This window comes from Hemitrygon akajei, chromosome 8 (assembly GCF_048418815.1).
Source record: "Hemitrygon akajei chromosome 8, sHemAka1.3, whole genome shotgun sequence".
Classification (NCBI taxonomy): Eukaryota; Metazoa; Chordata; class Chondrichthyes; order Myliobatiformes; family Dasyatidae; genus Hemitrygon; species Hemitrygon akajei.
In genome coordinates, this window is record NC_133131.1 from 175,798,037 (window position 1) to 175,818,013 (window position 19,977).

At 50.0% G+C, this 19,977-nt stretch overlaps 1 protein-coding gene across 1 annotated transcript in view; it reads right to left on the reverse strand.

Annotated features, from left to right (window-relative positions):
• LOC140732466 (transmembrane protein 276-like) overlaps window positions 1-19,977 on the reverse strand; it is a 38,274-nt gene extending 18,297 nt beyond the window's left edge. Inside the window, exons 1-2 of the mRNA XM_073055165.1 lie at window positions 19,605-19,977; window positions 1,540-1,759 (exon numbers count right to left, since the gene is read on the reverse strand). Coding sequence (XP_072911266.1) covers window positions 1,540-1,632 — 93 coding nt within the window. The 5' untranslated portion in view covers window positions 1,633-1,759; window positions 19,605-19,977. The remainder of the gene's footprint in view (window positions 1-1,539; window positions 1,760-19,604) is intronic.

Consider the following 19,977-nt stretch of genomic DNA (forward strand, 5'->3'; position numbering starts at 1 on the left):
CATTGATGCTGATCGGGGTGAGCCTGTCTCCTTTCCTCCTGTAATCCACAATCAGCTCTTTTGTTGTTTGGACATGAGGGAGAGGTTGCTATCCTGGCACCACTGTGTCAGGGTGTCAACCTCCCCTCTGTAGGCTGTCTCATTACCCCTAGAAATAAGGCCAATCAAAGTCATGTCATCTGTGAATTTGATTGACGGATTGGACCTGTGTGTGGCAGCACAGTCGTGGGTGTAAAGGGAGTAGAGAAGGGGACTCAGGACACAACCCTGGGGGCACCTGTGTTGAGGGTCAGGGGGCAGAGGTGAGGGAGCCAATCCTTACCACCTGTTGGCAACTCGATAGGAAGTCCAGGATCCAGCTGCACAAGGTGGGTGCAGGCCGAGGTCTCTGAACTTCCTGTCGAGTCTGGAGGGGATTATGGTGTTGAATGTTGAACTGTAGTCCAGGAACCGCATTCTAATGTATGCATCCCTCTTCTCCAGGTGAGAGAGGACGGTGTGTCGTGCTGTGGCTATGGCGTCATCGGTAGACCAGTTCCGTCGGTAGGTGAATTGTAGGGGGTCCAGTGTGGGTGGTAGCATGCTGCAGATGTAGTCTTTAACCAGCCTCTCAAAGCATTTGCTCATAATTGAGGTGAGTGCGACAGGACGCCAGTCGTTCAGGCATGTTACCTTGGTCTTCTTAGCTACACTTCCAAATGAAGCTTGTGACCACCTCCCTGTATTCAGAGATGTTCTCTGCTCGAAATACCTCCCAGGCGGTGCTATCAAAGTAGTTTTGTAACATTGAGTCTGATTGGTTGGACCAGCAGTGGATAGTTTTCACTATGGCTGCTTCCTGTTGCAGTTTCTGCCTGTAGGTGGGTAGGAGCAAGATGGAGGAATGGTCAGGCTTTCCAAACGGAGGACAGAGAAGCGCTTTGCAGAAGGGAGAGTAGCAGCTGTTGAGTATGCTTCCTCCCTGTGTGCTCACCTCGATGTGTTGCCAGAACTTCGGATAAGCTCCGGTCAGCGATACTTAAAGTCTGAGGCAATGATGAAAGCAGCCCCTGGGTGTGTGGATTCATGGATATTCGCAAAGTTCACTGAGAGCCCGGTTGGTGGGATGGACACTGCTGTGAATTCCTACGGCAGCCTGAAAGGTCGACGTAGCAGGATATGGTACTCCAGGTTTTCACTTCTGAATGCTATTTGCTTACTTTTATCGTTTGCACCATTTGTTTGTCTCTCTGCACAAGGGGTGTTCGGTGGTCTTCTTTTCATTGAAAGGGTCCTGTTGGGTTTCTTTGCTTTGTGGCTGGAGACGAATCTCATACTGTGATTGGATATGTACTTTGAACCACACAAGCTTACCAATTGGTCAGGATTGGTATCCATCGACAATGCTGTGTAAAAATGTAATTTCTTTGTTCGAATCTCAAAACAGTTTGGTGACGGAGGCCAGGCTCTTCTCCGTGTAGGACAAGTAAATAAAGTACGAGAGTGGAACCAGCGCAAGTTTTCAGAACCCCGTTGATCGGCGATAACACACGGACTCACCTTACGAGCATGCTGAAATGCCACCACGGACACGATGAAGAGCAGGACGTTGGTGGTCGCTAAGGCCGAGTCCTTCTCTTGGGGCAGCAGCATCCGGGGTCCCACCTCTGACCAGTTAGAAAGCTAACGCCAATCTGGAGGCCAGAGGACCTTGGTACACAAATGACTGAAACATCCCAGTGCAGGAGTGCAAGAACAACTTCTCCAATCACCAGCCACTCTGCAAATAAAAGGACAGTCTCAAGAGGTGTCCAGCGAACAACCAGATCATGATAAAGCCCACCTGGTTCACTCGCAGATACTAAATGCTGGAAGAACTCCGGAGGCGAGGCGTTATCTAAGGAAAAGAATAAACAGTCAACGTTTTTGGCTGAGACCCTTCTTCAGGCCCGGTAAGGAAGGGGGAAGATGCCAGAATGAGAAGGGTGGGGGGAGGGGAATGAAAAGAAGCTACAAGGTGATAGGTGAAGCTAACCGGGTGGCGCAGGGGGATGAAATAAGAAGCTGGGAGGTGACAGGTGGAAAAGGTAAAGGGGGAATCTCATAGGATAGGAGAGTGGACCATGGGAGAAAGGGAAGGAGGAGGGGTATCAGAGGAGGTGATAGGCAGGTGGAGGCCAGAGCGGAGAATAGAAGAAGAGGGAAAGGGGAGACAGAAATGAAGTTGATCAGAAGGGGAAATCGATGTTCCTCCCAGCAGGTTAGAGGCTACCTAGATAGAATACAAGGTGTTGTTTCTCCAAGCTGAGAGTGGCCTCACAATGGCAGAAGGACAGTCTATGGATGGATGAGTCAAAATGGGAATGGGGATAGGAATTAAAATGATTGGCCATCAGGAAATTCCACATTCCACAGATGGAGTTCAGGTGCTCAATGAAGCAGACCCCAAGTGATGAAATGTCTCAACAATTTAGAGGAGGCCACAACAGAATAATTGGATACAATAGATGACCCCGACCCATTCACAGGTGACATGTTGTCTCACTCCAAGTGTCACCGTGCTTCGAGCACCAACACAGCAAACAAACCCAAACAGACCATCTCCACAACTCACTGACCCAAACAGACCATCTCCACAACTCACTGACCCAAACAGACCATCTCCACAACTCACTGACCCAAACAGACCATCTCCACAACTCACTGACCCTAACACAGCATCTCCACAACTCACTGACCCAAACAGACCATCTCCACAACTCACTGACCCAAACAGACCATCTCCACAACTCACTGACCCAAACAGACCAACTCCACAACTCACTGACCCTAACACAGACCATCTCCACAACTCACTGACCCTAACAGACCAACTCCACAACTCACTGACCCAAACAGACCATCTCCACAACTCACTAACCCTAACAGACCATCTCCACAACTCACTGACCCTAACACAGACCATCTCCACAACTCACTAACCCTAACAGACCATCTCCACAACTCACTGACCCTAACACAGACCATCTCCACAACTCACTGACCCTAACAGACCATCTCCACAACTCACTGACCCTAACACAGCATCTCCACAACTCACTGACCCTAACACAGCATCTCCACAACTCACTGACCCAAACAGACCATCTCCACAACTCACTGACCCTAACAGACCATCTCCACAACTCACTGACCCTAACACAGACCATCTCCACAACTCACTGACCCTAACAGACCATCTCCACAACTCACTGACCCTAACACAGCATCTCCACAACTCACTGACCCAAACAGACCATCTCCACAACTCACTGACCCAAACAGACCATCTCCACAACTCACTGACCCTAACACAGCATCTCCACAACTCACTGACCCTAACACAGCATCTCCACAACTCACTGACCCTAACACAGCATCTCTACAACTCACTGACCCTAACAGACCATCTCCACAACTCACTGACCCAAACACAGACCATCTCCACAACTCACTGACCCTAACACAGCATCTCCACAACTCACTGACCCTAACACAGACCATCTCCACAACTCACTGACCCTAACACAGCATCTCCACAACTCACTGACCCTAACACAGACCATCTCCACAACTCACTGACCCTAACACAGCATCTCCACAACTCACTGACCCTAACACAGCATCTCCACAACTCACTGACCCAAACAGACCATCTCCACAACTCACTGACCCAAACACAGCATCTCCACAACTCACTGACCCAAACAGACCATCTCCACAACTCACTGACCCAAACACAGACCATCTCCACAACTCACTGACCCTAACACAGCATCTCCACAACTCACTGACCCTAACAGACCATCTCCACAACTCACTGACCCAAACACAGCATCTCCACAACTCACTGACCCAAACAGACCATCTCCACAACTCACTGACCCAAACACAGACCATCTCCACAACTCACTGACCCTAACAGACCATCTCCACAACTCACTGACCCTAACACAGCATCTCCACAACTCACTGACCCAAACAGACCATCTCCACAACTCACTGACCCTAACACAGACCATCTCCACAACTCACTGACCCAAACAGACCATCTCCACAACTCACTGACCCTAACACAGCATCTCCACAACTCACTGACCCAAACAGACCATCTCCACAACTCACTGACCCAAACACAGCATCTCCACAACTCACTGACCCTAACAGACCATCTCCACAACTCACTGACCCTAACACAGCATCTCCACAACTCACTGACCCTAACACAGCATCTCCACAACTCACTGACCCTAACACAGACCATCTCCACAACTCACTGACCCTAACACAGACCATCTCCACAACTCACTGACCCTAACAGACCATCTCCACAACTCACTGACCCTAACAGACCATCTCCACAACTCACTGACCCTAACACAGACCATCTCCACAACTCACTGACCCTAACACAGACCATCTCCACAACTCACTGACCCTAACAGACCATCTCCACAACTCACTGACCCTAACACAGACCATCTCCACAACTCACTGACCCTAACACAGACCATCTCCACAACTCATTGACCCTAACAGACCATCTCCACAACTCACTGACCCTAACACAGACCATCTCCACAACTCACTGACCCTAACAGACCATCTCCACAACTCACTGACCCTAACAGACCATCTCCACAACTCACTGACCCTAACACAGACCATCTCCACAACTCACTGACCCAAACAGACCATCTCCACAACTCACTGACCCTAACAGACCATCTCCACAACTCACTGACCCTAACAGACCATCTCCACAACTCACTGACCCTAACAGACCATCTCCACAACTCACTGACCCTAACAGACCATCTCCACAACTCACTGACCCTAACAGACCATCTCCACAACTCACTGACCCTAACAGACCATCTCCACAACTCACTGACCCTAACACAGACCATCTCCACAACTCACTGACCCTAACACAGCATCTCCACAACTCACTGACCCAAACAGACCATCTCCACAACTCACTGACCCTAACAGACCATCTCCACAACTCACTGACCCTAACACAGCATCTCCACAACTCACTGACCCAAACAGACCATCTCCACAACTCACTGACCCTAACACAGCATCTCCACAACTCACTGACCCAAACAGACCATCTCCACAACTCACTGACCCTAACAGACCATCTCCACAACTCACTGACCCTAACACAGACCATCTCCACAACTCACTGACCCTAACAGACCATCTCCACAACTCACTGACCCTAACACAGCATCTCCACAACTCACTGACCCAAACAGACCATCTCCACAACTCACTGACCCAAACACAGCATCTCCACAACTCACTGACCCAAACAGACCATCTCCACAACTCACTGACCCAAACACAGACCATCTCCACAACTCACTGACCCTAACACAGCATCTCCACAACTCACTGACCCTAACAGACCATCTCCACAACTCACTGACCCAAACACAGCATCTCCACAACTCACTGACCCAAACAGACCATCTCCACAACTCACTGACCCAAACACAGACCATCTCCACAACTCACTGACCCTAACAGACCATCTCCACAACTCACTGACCCTAACACAGCATCTCCACAACTCACTGACCCTAACACAGCATCTCCACAACTCACTGACCCTAACACAGACCATCTCCACAACTCACTGACCCTAACAGACCATCTCCACAACTCACTGACCCTAACACAGACCATCTCCACAACTCACTGACCCTAACACAGACCATCTCCACAACTCACTGACCCTAACAGACCATCTCCACAACTCACTGACCCTAACAGACCATCTCCACAACTCACTGACCCTAACACAGACCATCTCCACAACTCACTGACCCAAACAGACCATCTCCACAACTCACTGACCCTAACACAGACCATCTCCACAACTCACTGACCCTAACACAGCATCTCCACAACTCACTGACCCAAACAGACCATCTCCACAACTCACTGACCCTAACAGACCATCTCCACAACTCACTGACCCAAACACAGCATCTCCACAACTCACTGACCCAAACACAGCATTTCCACAACTCACTGACCCTAACACAGACCATCTCCACAACTCACTGACCCTAACAGACCAACTCCACAACTCACTGACCCAAACAGACCATCTCCACAACTCACTGACCCTAACAGACCATCTCCACAACTCACTGACCCTAACACAGACCATCTCCACAACTCACTGACCCTAACAGACCATCTCCACAACTCACTGACCCTAACACAGCATCTCCACAACTCACTGACCCAAACACAGACCATCTCCACAACTCACTGACCCAAACAGACCATCTCCACAACTCACTGACTCTAACACAGCATCTCCACAACTCACTGACCCAAACAGACCATCTCCACAACTCACTGACCCAAACACAGCATCTCCACAACTCACTGACACTAACAGACCATCTCCACAACTCACTGACCCAAACACAGCATCTCCACAACTCACTGACCCTAACACAGCATCTCTACAACTCACTGACCCTAACAGACCATCCCCCGAACTCACTGACCCAAACAGACCATCTCCACAACTCACTGACCCTAACAGACCATCTCCACAACTCACTGACCCTAACACAGACCATCCCCCGAACTCACTGACTCAAACAGACCATCTCCACAACTCATTGACCCTAACAGACCATCTCCACAACTCATTGACCCTAACAGACCATCTCCACAACTCACTGACCCTAACACAGCATCTCCACAACTCACTGACCCTAACACAGACCATCTCCACAACTCACTGACCCTAACAGACCATCTCCACAACTCACTGACCCTAACACAGCATCTCCACAACTCACTGACCCTAACACAGCATCTCTACAACTCACTGACCCTAACAGACCATCCCCCGAACTCACTGACCCTAACAGACCATCCCCCGAACTCATTGACCCTAACACAGACCATCTCCACAACTCACTGACCCTAACAGACCATCCCCCGAACTCACTGACCCTAACAGACCATCTCCCGAACTCACTGACCCTTACAGACCATCTCCACAACTCACTGACCCTAACAGACTAACCCCTGAACTCACTGACCCTAACAGACCATCTCCACAACTCACTGACCCAAACACAGCATCTCCACAACTCACTGACCCTAACACAGACCATCTCCACAACTCACTGACCCTAACAGACCATCTCCACAACTCACTGACCCTAACACAGCATCTCCACAACTCACTGACCCAAACAGACCATCTCCACAACTCACTGACCCAAACACAGCATCTCCACAACTCACTGACCCTAACAGACCATCTCCACAACTCACTGACCCTAACACAGCATCTCCACAACTCACTGACCCAAACAGACCATCTCCACAACTCACTGACCCAAACACAGCATCTCCACAACTCACTGACCCTAACAGACCATCTCTACAACTCACTGACCCTAACACAGCATCTCCACAACTCACTGACCCAAACAGACCATCTCCACAACTCACTGACCCAAACAGACCATCTCCACAACTCACTGACCCAAACACAGCATCTCCACAACTCACTGACCCAAACAGACCATCTCCACAACTCACTGACCCAAACACAGCATCTCCACAACTCACTGACCCTAACACAGACCATCTCCACAACTCACTGACCCTAACAGACCATCTCCACAACTCACTGACCCAAACACAGCATCTCCACAACTCACTGACCCTAACACAGACCATCTCCACAACTCACTGACCCTAACAGACCATCTCCACAACTCACTGACCCTAACAGACCATCTCCACAACTCACTGACCCTAACACAGACCATCTCCACAACTCACTGACCCTAACAGACCATCTCCACAACTCACTGACCCTAACACAGCATCTCCACAACTCACTGACCCAAACAGACCATCTCCACAACTCACTGACCCAAACACAGCATCTCCACAACTCACTGACCCTAACACAGCATCTCTACAACTCACTGACCCAAACAGACCATCTCCACAACTCACTGACCCTAACACAGACCATCTCCACAACTCACTGACCCTAACAGACCATCTCCACAACTCACTGACCCTAACACAGACCATCTCCACAACTCACTGACCCAAACACAGCATCTCCACAACTCACTGACCCTAACAGACCATCTCCACAACTCACTGACTCTAACACAGCATCTCCACAACTCACTGACCCTAATACAGCATCTCCACAACTCACTGACCCAAACAGACCATCTCCACAACTCACTGACCCAAACACAGCATCTCCACAACTCACTGACCCAAACACAGCATTTCCACAACTCACTGACCCTAACACAGACCATCTCCACAACTCACTGACCCTAACAGACCAACTCCACAACTCACTGACCCAAACAGACCATCTCCACAACTCACTGACCCTAACACAGCATCTCCACAACTCACTGACCCAAACACAGACCATCTCCACAACTCACTGACCCAAACAGACCATCTCCACAACTCACTGACTCTAACACAGCATCTCCACAACTCACTGACCCAAACAGACCATCTCCACAACTCACTGACCCAAACACAGCATCTCCAAACTCACTGACCCTAACAGACCATCTCCACAACTCACTGACCCAAACACAGCATCTCCACAACTCACTGACCCTAACACAGCATCTCTACAACTCACTGACCCTAACAGACCATCCCCCGAACTCACTGACCCAAACAGACCATCTCCACAACTCACTGACCCTAACAGACCATCTCCACAACTCACTGACCCAAACACAGCATCTCCACAACTCACTGACCCTAACAGACCATCTCCACAACTCACTGACCCAAACACAGCATCTCTACAACTCACTGACCCTAACAGACCATCCCCCGAACTCACTGACTCAAACAGACCATCTCCACAACTCATTGACCCTAACAGACCATCTCCACAACTCATTGACCCTAACACAGACCATCTCCACAACTCACTGACCCTAACACAGCATCTCCACAACTCACTGACCCTAACACAGACCATCTCCACAACTCACTGACCCTAACAGACCATCTCCACAACTCACTGACCCTAACACAGCATCTCCACAACTCACTGACCCTAACACAGCATCTCTACAACTCACTGACCCTAACAGACCATCCCCCGAACTCACTGACCCTAACAGACCATCCCCCGAACTCATTGACCCTAACACAGACCATCTCCACAACTCACTGACCCTAACAGACCATCCCCCGAACTCACTGACCCTTACAGACCAACTCCACAACTCACTGACCCTAACAGACTAACCCCTGAACTCACTGACCCTAACAGACCATCTCCACAACTCACTGACCCAAACACAGCATCTCCACAACTCACTGACCCTAACACAGACCATCTCCACAACTCACTGACCCTAACAGACCATCTCCACAACTCACTGACCCTAACACAGCATCTCCACAACTCACTGACCCAAACAGACCATCTCCACAACTCACTGACCCAAACACAGCATCTCCACAACTCACTGACCCTAACAGACCATCTCCACAACTCACTGACCCAAACACAGCATCTCCACAACTCACTGACACTAACAGACCATCTCCACAACTCACTGACCCAAACACAGCATCTCCACAACTCACTGACCCTAACACAGCATCTCTACAACTCACTGACCCTAACAGACCATCCCCCGAACTCACTGACCCAAACAGACCATCTCCACAACTCACTGACCCTAACAGACCATCTCCACAACTCACTGACCCTAACACAGACCATCCCCCGAACTCACTGACTCAAACAGACCATCTCCACAACTCATTGACCCTAACACAGCATCTCCACAACTCACTGACCCTAACAGACCATCTCCACAACTCACTGACCCTAACACAGCATCTCCACAACACACTGACCCTAACACAGACCATCTCCACAACTCACTGACCCTAACAGACCATCTCCACAACTCACTGACCCTAACACAGCATCTCCACAACTCACTGACCCTAACACAGCATCTCTACAACTCACTGACCCTAACAGACCATCCCCCGAACTCACTGACCCTAACAGACCATCCCCCGAACTCATTGACCCTAACACAGACCATCTCCACAACTCACTGACCCTAACAGACCATCCCCCGAACTCACTGACCCTAACAGACCATCTCCCGAACTCACTGACCCTTACAGACCATCTCCACAACTCACTGACCCTAACAGACTAACCCCTGAACTCACTGACCCTAACAGACCATCTCCACAACTCACTGACCCAAACAGACCATCTCCACAACTCACTGACCCTAACAGACCATCTCCACAACTCACTGACCCTAACACAGCATCTCCACAACTCACTGACCCAAACAGACCATCTCCACAACTCACTGACCCAAACACAGCATCTCCACAACTCACTGACCCTAACAGACCATCTCCACAACTCACTGACCCTAACACAGCATCTCCACAACTCACTGACCCAAACAGACCATCTCCACAACTCACTGACCCAAACACAGCATCTCCACAACTCACTGACCCTAACAGACCATCTCTACAACTCACTGACCCTAACACAGCATCTCCACAACTCACTGACCCAAACAGACCATCTCCACAACTCACTGACCCAAACAGACCATCTCCACAACTCACTGACCCAAACACAGCATCTCCACAACTCACTGACCCAAACAGACCATCTCCACAACTCACTGACCCAAACACAGCATCTCCACAACTCACTGACCCTAACACAGACCATCTCCACAACTCACTGACCCTAACAGACCATCTCCACAACTCACTGACCCTAACAGACCATCTCCACAACTCACTGACCCTAACACAGACCATCTCCACAACTCACTGACCCTAACAGACCATCTCCACAACTCACTGACCCTAACACAGCATCTCCACAACTCACTGACCCAAACAGACCATCTCCACAACTCACTGACCCTAACACAGACCATCTCCACAACTCACTGACCCTAACAGACCATCTCCACAACTCACTGACCCTAACACAGACCATCTCCACAACTCACTGACCCTAACAGACCATCTCCACAACTCACTGACTCTAACACAGCATCTCCACAACTCACTGACCCTAATACAGCATCTCCACAACTCACTGACCCAAACAGACCATCTCCACAACTCACTGACCCAAACAGACCATCTCCACAACTCACTGACCCAAACAGACCATCTCCACAACTCACTGACCCTAACAGACCATCTCCACAACTCACTGACCCTAACACAGCATCTCCACAACTCACTGACCCAAACACAGACCATCTCCACAACTCACTGACCCAAACAGACCATCTCCACAACTCACTGACCCAAACACAGCATCTCCACAACTCACTGACCCAAACACAGCATTTCCACAACTCACTGACCCTAACACAGACCATCTCCACAACTCACTGACCCAAACAGACCATCTCCACAACTCACTGACCCAAACACAGCATCTCCACAACTCACTGACCCAAACACAGCATTTCCACAACTCACTGACCCTAACACAGACCATCTCCACAACTCACTGACCCTAACAGACCATCTCCACAACTCACTGACCCTAACAGACCATCTCCACAACTCACTGACCCTAACACAGACCATCTCCACAACTCACTGACCCTAACAGACCATCTCCACAACTCACTGACCCTAACACAGCATCTCCACAACTCACTGACCCAAACACAGACCATCTCCACAACTCACTGACCCAAACAGACCATCTCCACAACTCACTGACTCTAACACAGCATCTCCACAACTCACTGACCCAAACAGACCATCTCCACAACTCACTGACCCAAACACAGCATCTCCACAACTCACTGACCCTAACAGACCATCTCCACAACTCACTGACCCAAACACAGCATCTCCACAACTCACTGACCCTAACACAGCATCTCTACAACTCACTGACCCTAACAGACCATCCCCCGAACTCACTGACCCAAACAGACCATCTCCACAACTCACTGACCCTAACAGACCATCTCCACAACTCACTGACCCTAACACAGACCATCCCCCGAACTCACTGACTCAAACAGACCATCTCCACAACTCACTGACTCTAACACAGCATCTCCACAACTCACTGACCCAAACACAGCATCTCCACAACTCACTGACCCTAACAGACCATCTCCACAACTCACTGACCCTAACAGACCATCCCCCGAACTCACTGACCCAAACAGACCATCTCCACAACTCACTGACCCTAACACAGACCATCTCCACAACTCACTGACCCTAACAGACCATCTCCACAACTCACTGACCCTAACACAGCATCTCCACAACTCACTGACCCTAACACAGACCATCTCCACAACTCACTGACCCTAACAGACCATCTCCACAACTCACTGACCCTAACACAGCATCTCCACAACTCACTGACCCTAACACAGCATCTCTACAACTCACTGACCCTAACAGACCATCCCCCGAACTCACTGACCCTAACAGACCATCCCCCGAACTCATTGACCCTAACACAGACCATCTCCACAACTCACTGACCCTAACAGACCATCCCCCGAACTCACTGACCCTTACAGACCAACTCCACAACTCACTGACCCTAACAGACTAACCCCTGAACTCACTGACCCTAACAGACCATCTCCACAACTCACTGACCCAAACACAGCATCTCCACAACTCACTGACCCTAACACAGACCATCTCCACAACTCACTGACCCTAACAGACCATCTCCACAACTCACTGACCCTAACACAGCATCTCCACAACTCACTGACCCAAACAGACCATCTCCACAACTCACTGACCCAAACACAGCATCTCCACAACTCACTGACCCTAACAGACCATCTCCACAACTCACTGACCCTAACACAGCATCTCCACAACTCACTGACCCAAACAGACCATCTCCACAACTCACTGACCCAAACACAGCATCTCCACAACTCACTGACCCAAACACAGCATCTCCACAACTCACTGACCCTAACAGACCATCTCCACAACTCACTGACCCTAACACAGCATCTCCACAACTCACTGACCCAAACAGACCATCTCCACAACTCACTGACCCAAACAGACCATCTCCACAACTCACTGACCCAAACACAGCATCTCCACAACTCACTGACCCTAACACAGACCATCTCCACAACTCACTGACCCTAACAGACCATCTCCACAACTCACTGACCCAAACACAGCATCTCCACAACTCACTGACCCTAACACAGACCATCTCCACAACTCACTGACCCTAACAGACCATCTCCACAACTCACTGACCCTAACACAGCATCTCCACAACTCACTGACCCAAACAGACCATCTCCACAACTCACTGACCCAAACACAGCATCTCCACAACTCACTGACCCAAACACAGCATCTCCACAACTCACTGACCCTAAGACCATCTCCACAACTCACTGACCCTAACACAGCATCTCCACAACTCACTGACCCAAACAAACCATCTCCACAACTCACTGACCCAAACAGACCATCTCCACAACTCACTGACCCTAACACAGCATCTCCACAACTCACTGACCCAAACAGACCATCTCCACAACTCACTGACCCAAACACAGCATCTCCAAACTCACTGACCCTAACAGACCATCTCCACAACTCACTGACCCTAACAGACCATCTCCACAACTCACTGACCCTAACACAGTATCTCTACAACTCACTGACCCTAACAGACCATCTCCACAACTCACTGACCCAAACACAGCATCTCCACAACTCACTGACCCTAACACAGACCATCTCCACAACTCACTGACCCTAACAGACCATCTCCACAACTCACTGACCCTAACAGACCATCTCCACAACTCACTGACCCTAACACAGTATCTCTACAACTCACTGACCCTAACACAGCATCTCCACAACTCACTGACCCTAACACAGACCATCTCCACAACTCACTGACCCTAACAGACCATCTCCACAACTCACTGACCCTAACAGACCATCTCCACAACTCACTGACCCTAACACAGTATCTCCACAACTCACTGACCCAAACACAGCATCTCCACAACTCACTGACCCTAACACAGACCATCTCCACAACTCACTGACCCTAACAGACCATCTCCACAACTCACTGACCCTAACAGACCATCTCCACAACTCACTGACCCTAACACAGACCATCTCCACAACTCACTGACCCTAACACAGCATCTCCACAACTCACTGACCCTAACACAGACCATCTCCACAACTCACTGACCCTAACAGACCATCTCCACAACTCACTGACCCTAACACAGACCATCTCCACAACTCACTGACCCTAACAGACCATCTCCACAACTCACTGACCCAAACACAGCATCTCCACAACTCACTGACCCTAATACAGCATCTCCACAACTCACTGACCCAAACAGACCATCTCCACAACTCACTGACCCAAACACAGCATCTCCACAACTCACTGACCCAAACACAGCATTTCCACAACTCACTGACCCTAACACAGACCATCTCCACAACTCACTGACCCTAACAGACCAACTCCACAACTCACTGACCCAAACAGACCATCTCCACAACTCACTGACCCTAACAGACCATCTCCACAACTCACTGACCCTAACACAGACCATCTCCACAACTCACTGACCCTAACAGACCATCTCCACAACTCACTGACCCTAACACAGCATCTCCACAACTCACTGACCCAAACACAGACCATCTCCACAACTCACTGACCCAAACAGACCATCTCCACAACTCACTGACTCTAACACAGCATCTCCACAACTCACTGACCCAAACAGACCATCTCCACAACTCACTGACCCAAACACAGCATCTCCACAACTCACTGACCCTAACAGACCATCTCCACAACTCACTGACCCAAACACAGCATCTCCACAACTCACTGACCCTAACACAGCATCTCTACAACTCACTGACCCTAACAGACCATCCCCCGAACTCACTGACCCAAACAGACCATCTCCACAACTCACTGACCCTAACAGACCATCTCCACAACTCACTGACCCTAACACAGACCATCCCCCGAACTCACTGACCCAAACAGACCATCTCCACAACTCACTGACCCTAACACAGCATCTCCACAACTCACTGACCCAAACACAGACCATCTCCACAACTCACTGACCCAAACAGACCATCTCCACAACTCACTGACTCTAACACAGCATCTCCACAACTCACTGACCCAAACAGACCATCTCCACAACTCACTGACCCAAACACAGCATCTCCACAACTCACTGACCCTAACAGACCATCTCCACAACTCACTGACCCAAACACAGCATCTCCACAACTCACTGACCCTAACACAGCATCTCTACAACTCACTGACCCTAACAGACCATCCCCCGAACTCACTGACCCAAACAGACCATCTCCACAACTCACTGACCCTAACAGACCATCTCCACAACTCACTGACCCTAACACAGACCATCCCCCGAACTCACTGACCCAAACAGACCATCTCCACAACACACTGACCCTAACACAGACCATCTCCACAACTCACTGACCCTAACAGACCATCTCCACAACTCACTGACCCTAACACAGCATCTCCACAACTCACTGACCCTAACACAGACCATCTCCACAACTCACTGACCCTAACAGACCATCTCCACAACTCACTGACCCTAACACAGCATCTCCACAACTCACTGACCCTAACACAGCATCTCTACAACTCACTGACCCTAACAGACCATCCCCCGAACTCACTGACCCTAACAGACCATCCCCCGAACTCATTGACCCTAACACAGACCATCTCCACAACTCACTGACCCTAACAGACCATCCCCCGAACTCACTGACCCTTACAGACCATCTCCACAACTCACTGACCCTAACAGACTAACCCCTGAACTCACTGACCCTAACAGACCATCTCCACAACTCACTGACCCAAACACAGACCATCTCCACAACTCACTGACCCTAACACAGCATCTCCACAACTCACTGACCCAAACAGACCATCTCCACAACTCACTGACCCAAACACAGCATCTCCACAACTCACTGACCCAAACACAGCATCTCCACAACTCACTGACCCTAACAGACCATCTCCACAACTCACTGACCCTAACACAGCATCTCCACAACTCACTGACCCAAACAGACCATCTCCACAACTCACTGACCCAAACAGACCATCTCCACAACTCACTGACCCAAACACAGCATCTCCACAACTCACTGACCCAAACAGACCATCTCCACAACTCACTGACCCAAACACAGCATCTCCACAACTCACTGACCCTAACACAGACCATCTCCACAACTCACTGACCCTAACAGACCATCTCCACAACTCACTGACCCAAACACAGCATCTCCACAACTCACTGACCCTAACACAGACCATCTCCACAACTCACTGACCCTAACAGACTAACCCCTGAACTCACTGACCCAAACACAGCATCTCCACAACTCACTGACCCAAACACAGCATCTCCACAACTCACTGACCCTAACAGACCATCTCCACAACTCACTGACCCAAACAGACCATCTCCACAACTCACTGACCCAAACACAGCATCTCCACAACTCACTGACCCAAACACAGCATCTCCACAACTCACTGACCCTAACAGACCATCTCCACAACTCACTGACCCAAACACAGCATCTCCACAACTCACTGACCCTAACACAGACCATCTCCACAACTCACTGACCCAAACAGACCATCTCCACAACTCACTGACCCAAACACAGCATCTCCACAACTCACTGACCCTAACAGACCATCTCCACAACTCACTGACCCTAACAGACCATCTCCACAACTCACTGACCCTAACACAGTATCTCTACAACTCACTGACCCTAACAGACCATCTCCACAACTCACTGACCCTAACACAGACCATCTCCACAACTCACTGACCCTAACAGACCATCTCCACAACTCACTGACCCTAACAGACCATCTCCACAACTCACTGACCCTAACACAGTATCTCTACAACTCACTGACCCTAACAGACCATCTCCACAACTCACTGACCCTAACACAGACCATCTCCACAACTCACTGACCCTAACAGACCATCTCCACAACTCACTGACCCTAACAGACCATCTCCACAACTCACTGACCCTAACACAGTATCTCTACAACTCACTGACCCTAACAGACCATCTCCACAACTCACTGACCCTAACAGACCATCTCCACAACTCACTGACCCTAACACAGCATCTCCACAACTCACTGACCCAAACACAGCATCTCCACAACTCACTGACCCTAACACAGCATCTCCACAACTCACTGACCCTAACACAGCATCTCTACAACTCACTGACCCTAACAGACCATCCCCCGAACTCACTGACCCTAACAGACCATCTCCACAACTCATTGACCCTAACAGACCATCTCCACAACTCACTGACCCAAACACAGCATCTCCACAACTCACTGACCCAAACACAGCATCTCCACAACTCACTGACCCTAACAGACCATCTCCACAACTCACTGACCCTAACAGACCAACCCCTGAACTCACTGACCCCCAATGGCTCATATCCATACCTTATTAACCCTTACCTGTCCTTCTTTTGAATGTGGAAGGAGACCAAAGCACCCCATCGAAACCTACGGGGGACATACAAAGTCCTCACAGACAGTGGTGTGAACTGATCACTGATCGCTGGCACTGTAACAGTGTAGCCCTGCAGTAATCACTGAATATCGCAACCAGCACAGAACAGCAGAATGGGACAAAGAGGAGTGGTTCAAACTGACATCGTGCACAAAGAAATTCTCAAGTGATAGAGTTAAGAGTGTGAGATCATGGTAGCCCGATCGGTAAGGGATGTGAGAGAGGCGTCTGGTTCAGACTGTCGCTCGCTCATCACTTCCTTCCGTCCAGTCCCTCCTCAGTGTGCCTGCCACCCTGGCCAGTCACAGCTCCCTCTCCCCTCTCAGTAACTGAAATGCTCATGCACATTGCCGTTTTTGCCACACAACTGTAATTTCTTTTTATATTATGTTCATATCATCATCATCGTGTGCCATATCGCATGACGTGGGCAATCATGGCCTTTCTATCATCACGATCGTCTGGGCAAATTTTCCTTTAGATGTAGTTTGTTATTGCTTTCTTGTGGGCCACAAGACGGGTGTCTCAGGGCATTGTCAGTACTCATCAACACACACAAAGTGCTGGAGGAACTCAGCAGGCCATTGACGTTTTGGGCCGAGACCCTTCAGCAGGACTGGTAAAAAAAGACGAGTAGATTTAAAAGGTGGGAAAGGGAGCGAGAAACACAAGATGATAGGTGAAACCCAGAGGGGGAGGGGTGAAATAAAGAGCTGGGAAGTTGATTGATTTAAGAGATACAGGGCTGGAGAAGGGGAATCTGATAAGAGGCCATGGAACAGAGAAAAGTGGGGAGGAGCACCAGAGGGAGGTGATGGACAGGCAAGGAGATAAGGTGAGAGAGGGAAAAGGGGATGGGGAATGGTGGAGGGGCCTTTACAGGAAATACGAGGAACTGATGTTCACGCCTTCAGGTTGTAGGCTACCCAGAAAGAATATAACATGTTGCTCCTCCGTCCTGAATGTGGTCTCATCACAACAGTAGAGGAGGACGTTGATGGACATATCGGAAGGGGAGTGAGAAGTAAATTAAATGGGTGGCCACTGGGAGATCCCACTTCTCTGACAGACAGAACATAGGAGCAACTACACTGCGGGAACTCCCAGTGGCCACCCATTTTAATTCCACTTCCCATTCCCCTTCCGATATGTCCATCAACGTCCTCCTCAAATGCAATATAACACAAATCTATACATTAGTATCTCTCAAAATTTAAATAAGGAGTGCATAAAAAGTGAGGAATTGCGTGTACATAATCGAATAATCAGTGCAGGAAGAGAGAAAAACAGTGAGAACAGAAGAACACAATGAGGTGGTGTTCATGGGTTCAGTGTCCATTCAGAAATCTGGTGGCAGAGGGGACAAAGCGGTTCCTGAATAATTGACTGTGTGCCTTCAGGCTCCTGTACCACCTTCCTGATGGTAGCAATGAGGAGAGGGCATGTCCTGGGTGATGGGGTCCTTAATGATGGATGCTGCCTTTTTGAGGCATCAAATTTTGAAGTTGTCCTGTTTACTCTGTGAGTTTATGTGAGGAAGGAATTTCATTGCACTTTGGCGATTATGACAAGAAATTAATTTGAAATCACACGCATGTATTTCTCCAGCTGTCTTTTCTGCATCGTAATTGTATCTGTCTCTACCATTTCCTCTGGCTGCTCGTTCCACATATCCAACTCCCTCTGAACAGAGACTCCCCTTCATCTTTGTTCTGCAGCACTGGTCCTAGACGCCCCCCACCCCCACTACAGGAAACACCCTCTCCACGTCCATGCTCTTCACCCATTCTTCTAAACCCCGGCGTCCAGGCCCACAGCTCTTCATAGATGAACGCTAACCTCAGCTTTTTAAAACCTCGGCAGGATGATTCTTCAGCCTTCCTTCCCGCCTGGGAAATCAGCTCCAGAATATCACGCCTCTCCCTGGACTCCCCAGGCCTTCACTTCCGGGATTAACCACCCTGACCCCAGGACAGGGTTCAAGGGGCGGGGCCGCCCCGTATCCATGGAGACAGCCCCCCCCCCGCCCGCCTCCTCCGGCAGGCCGTTCCCTTTACCCGAAGCGGCCGCCAGCTCCCCGAGCCTGGGCCGGGCCGGGCCGCCGGACTCTCCCCGGGATCGGATTCCGCCGGGGGCCGGGGGGCCGGGCGGCCACAGCGGCACCGGTCGGCGGGAGGACCGAAGTGCCGCCCCGGGAGGACCGAGGAGAATG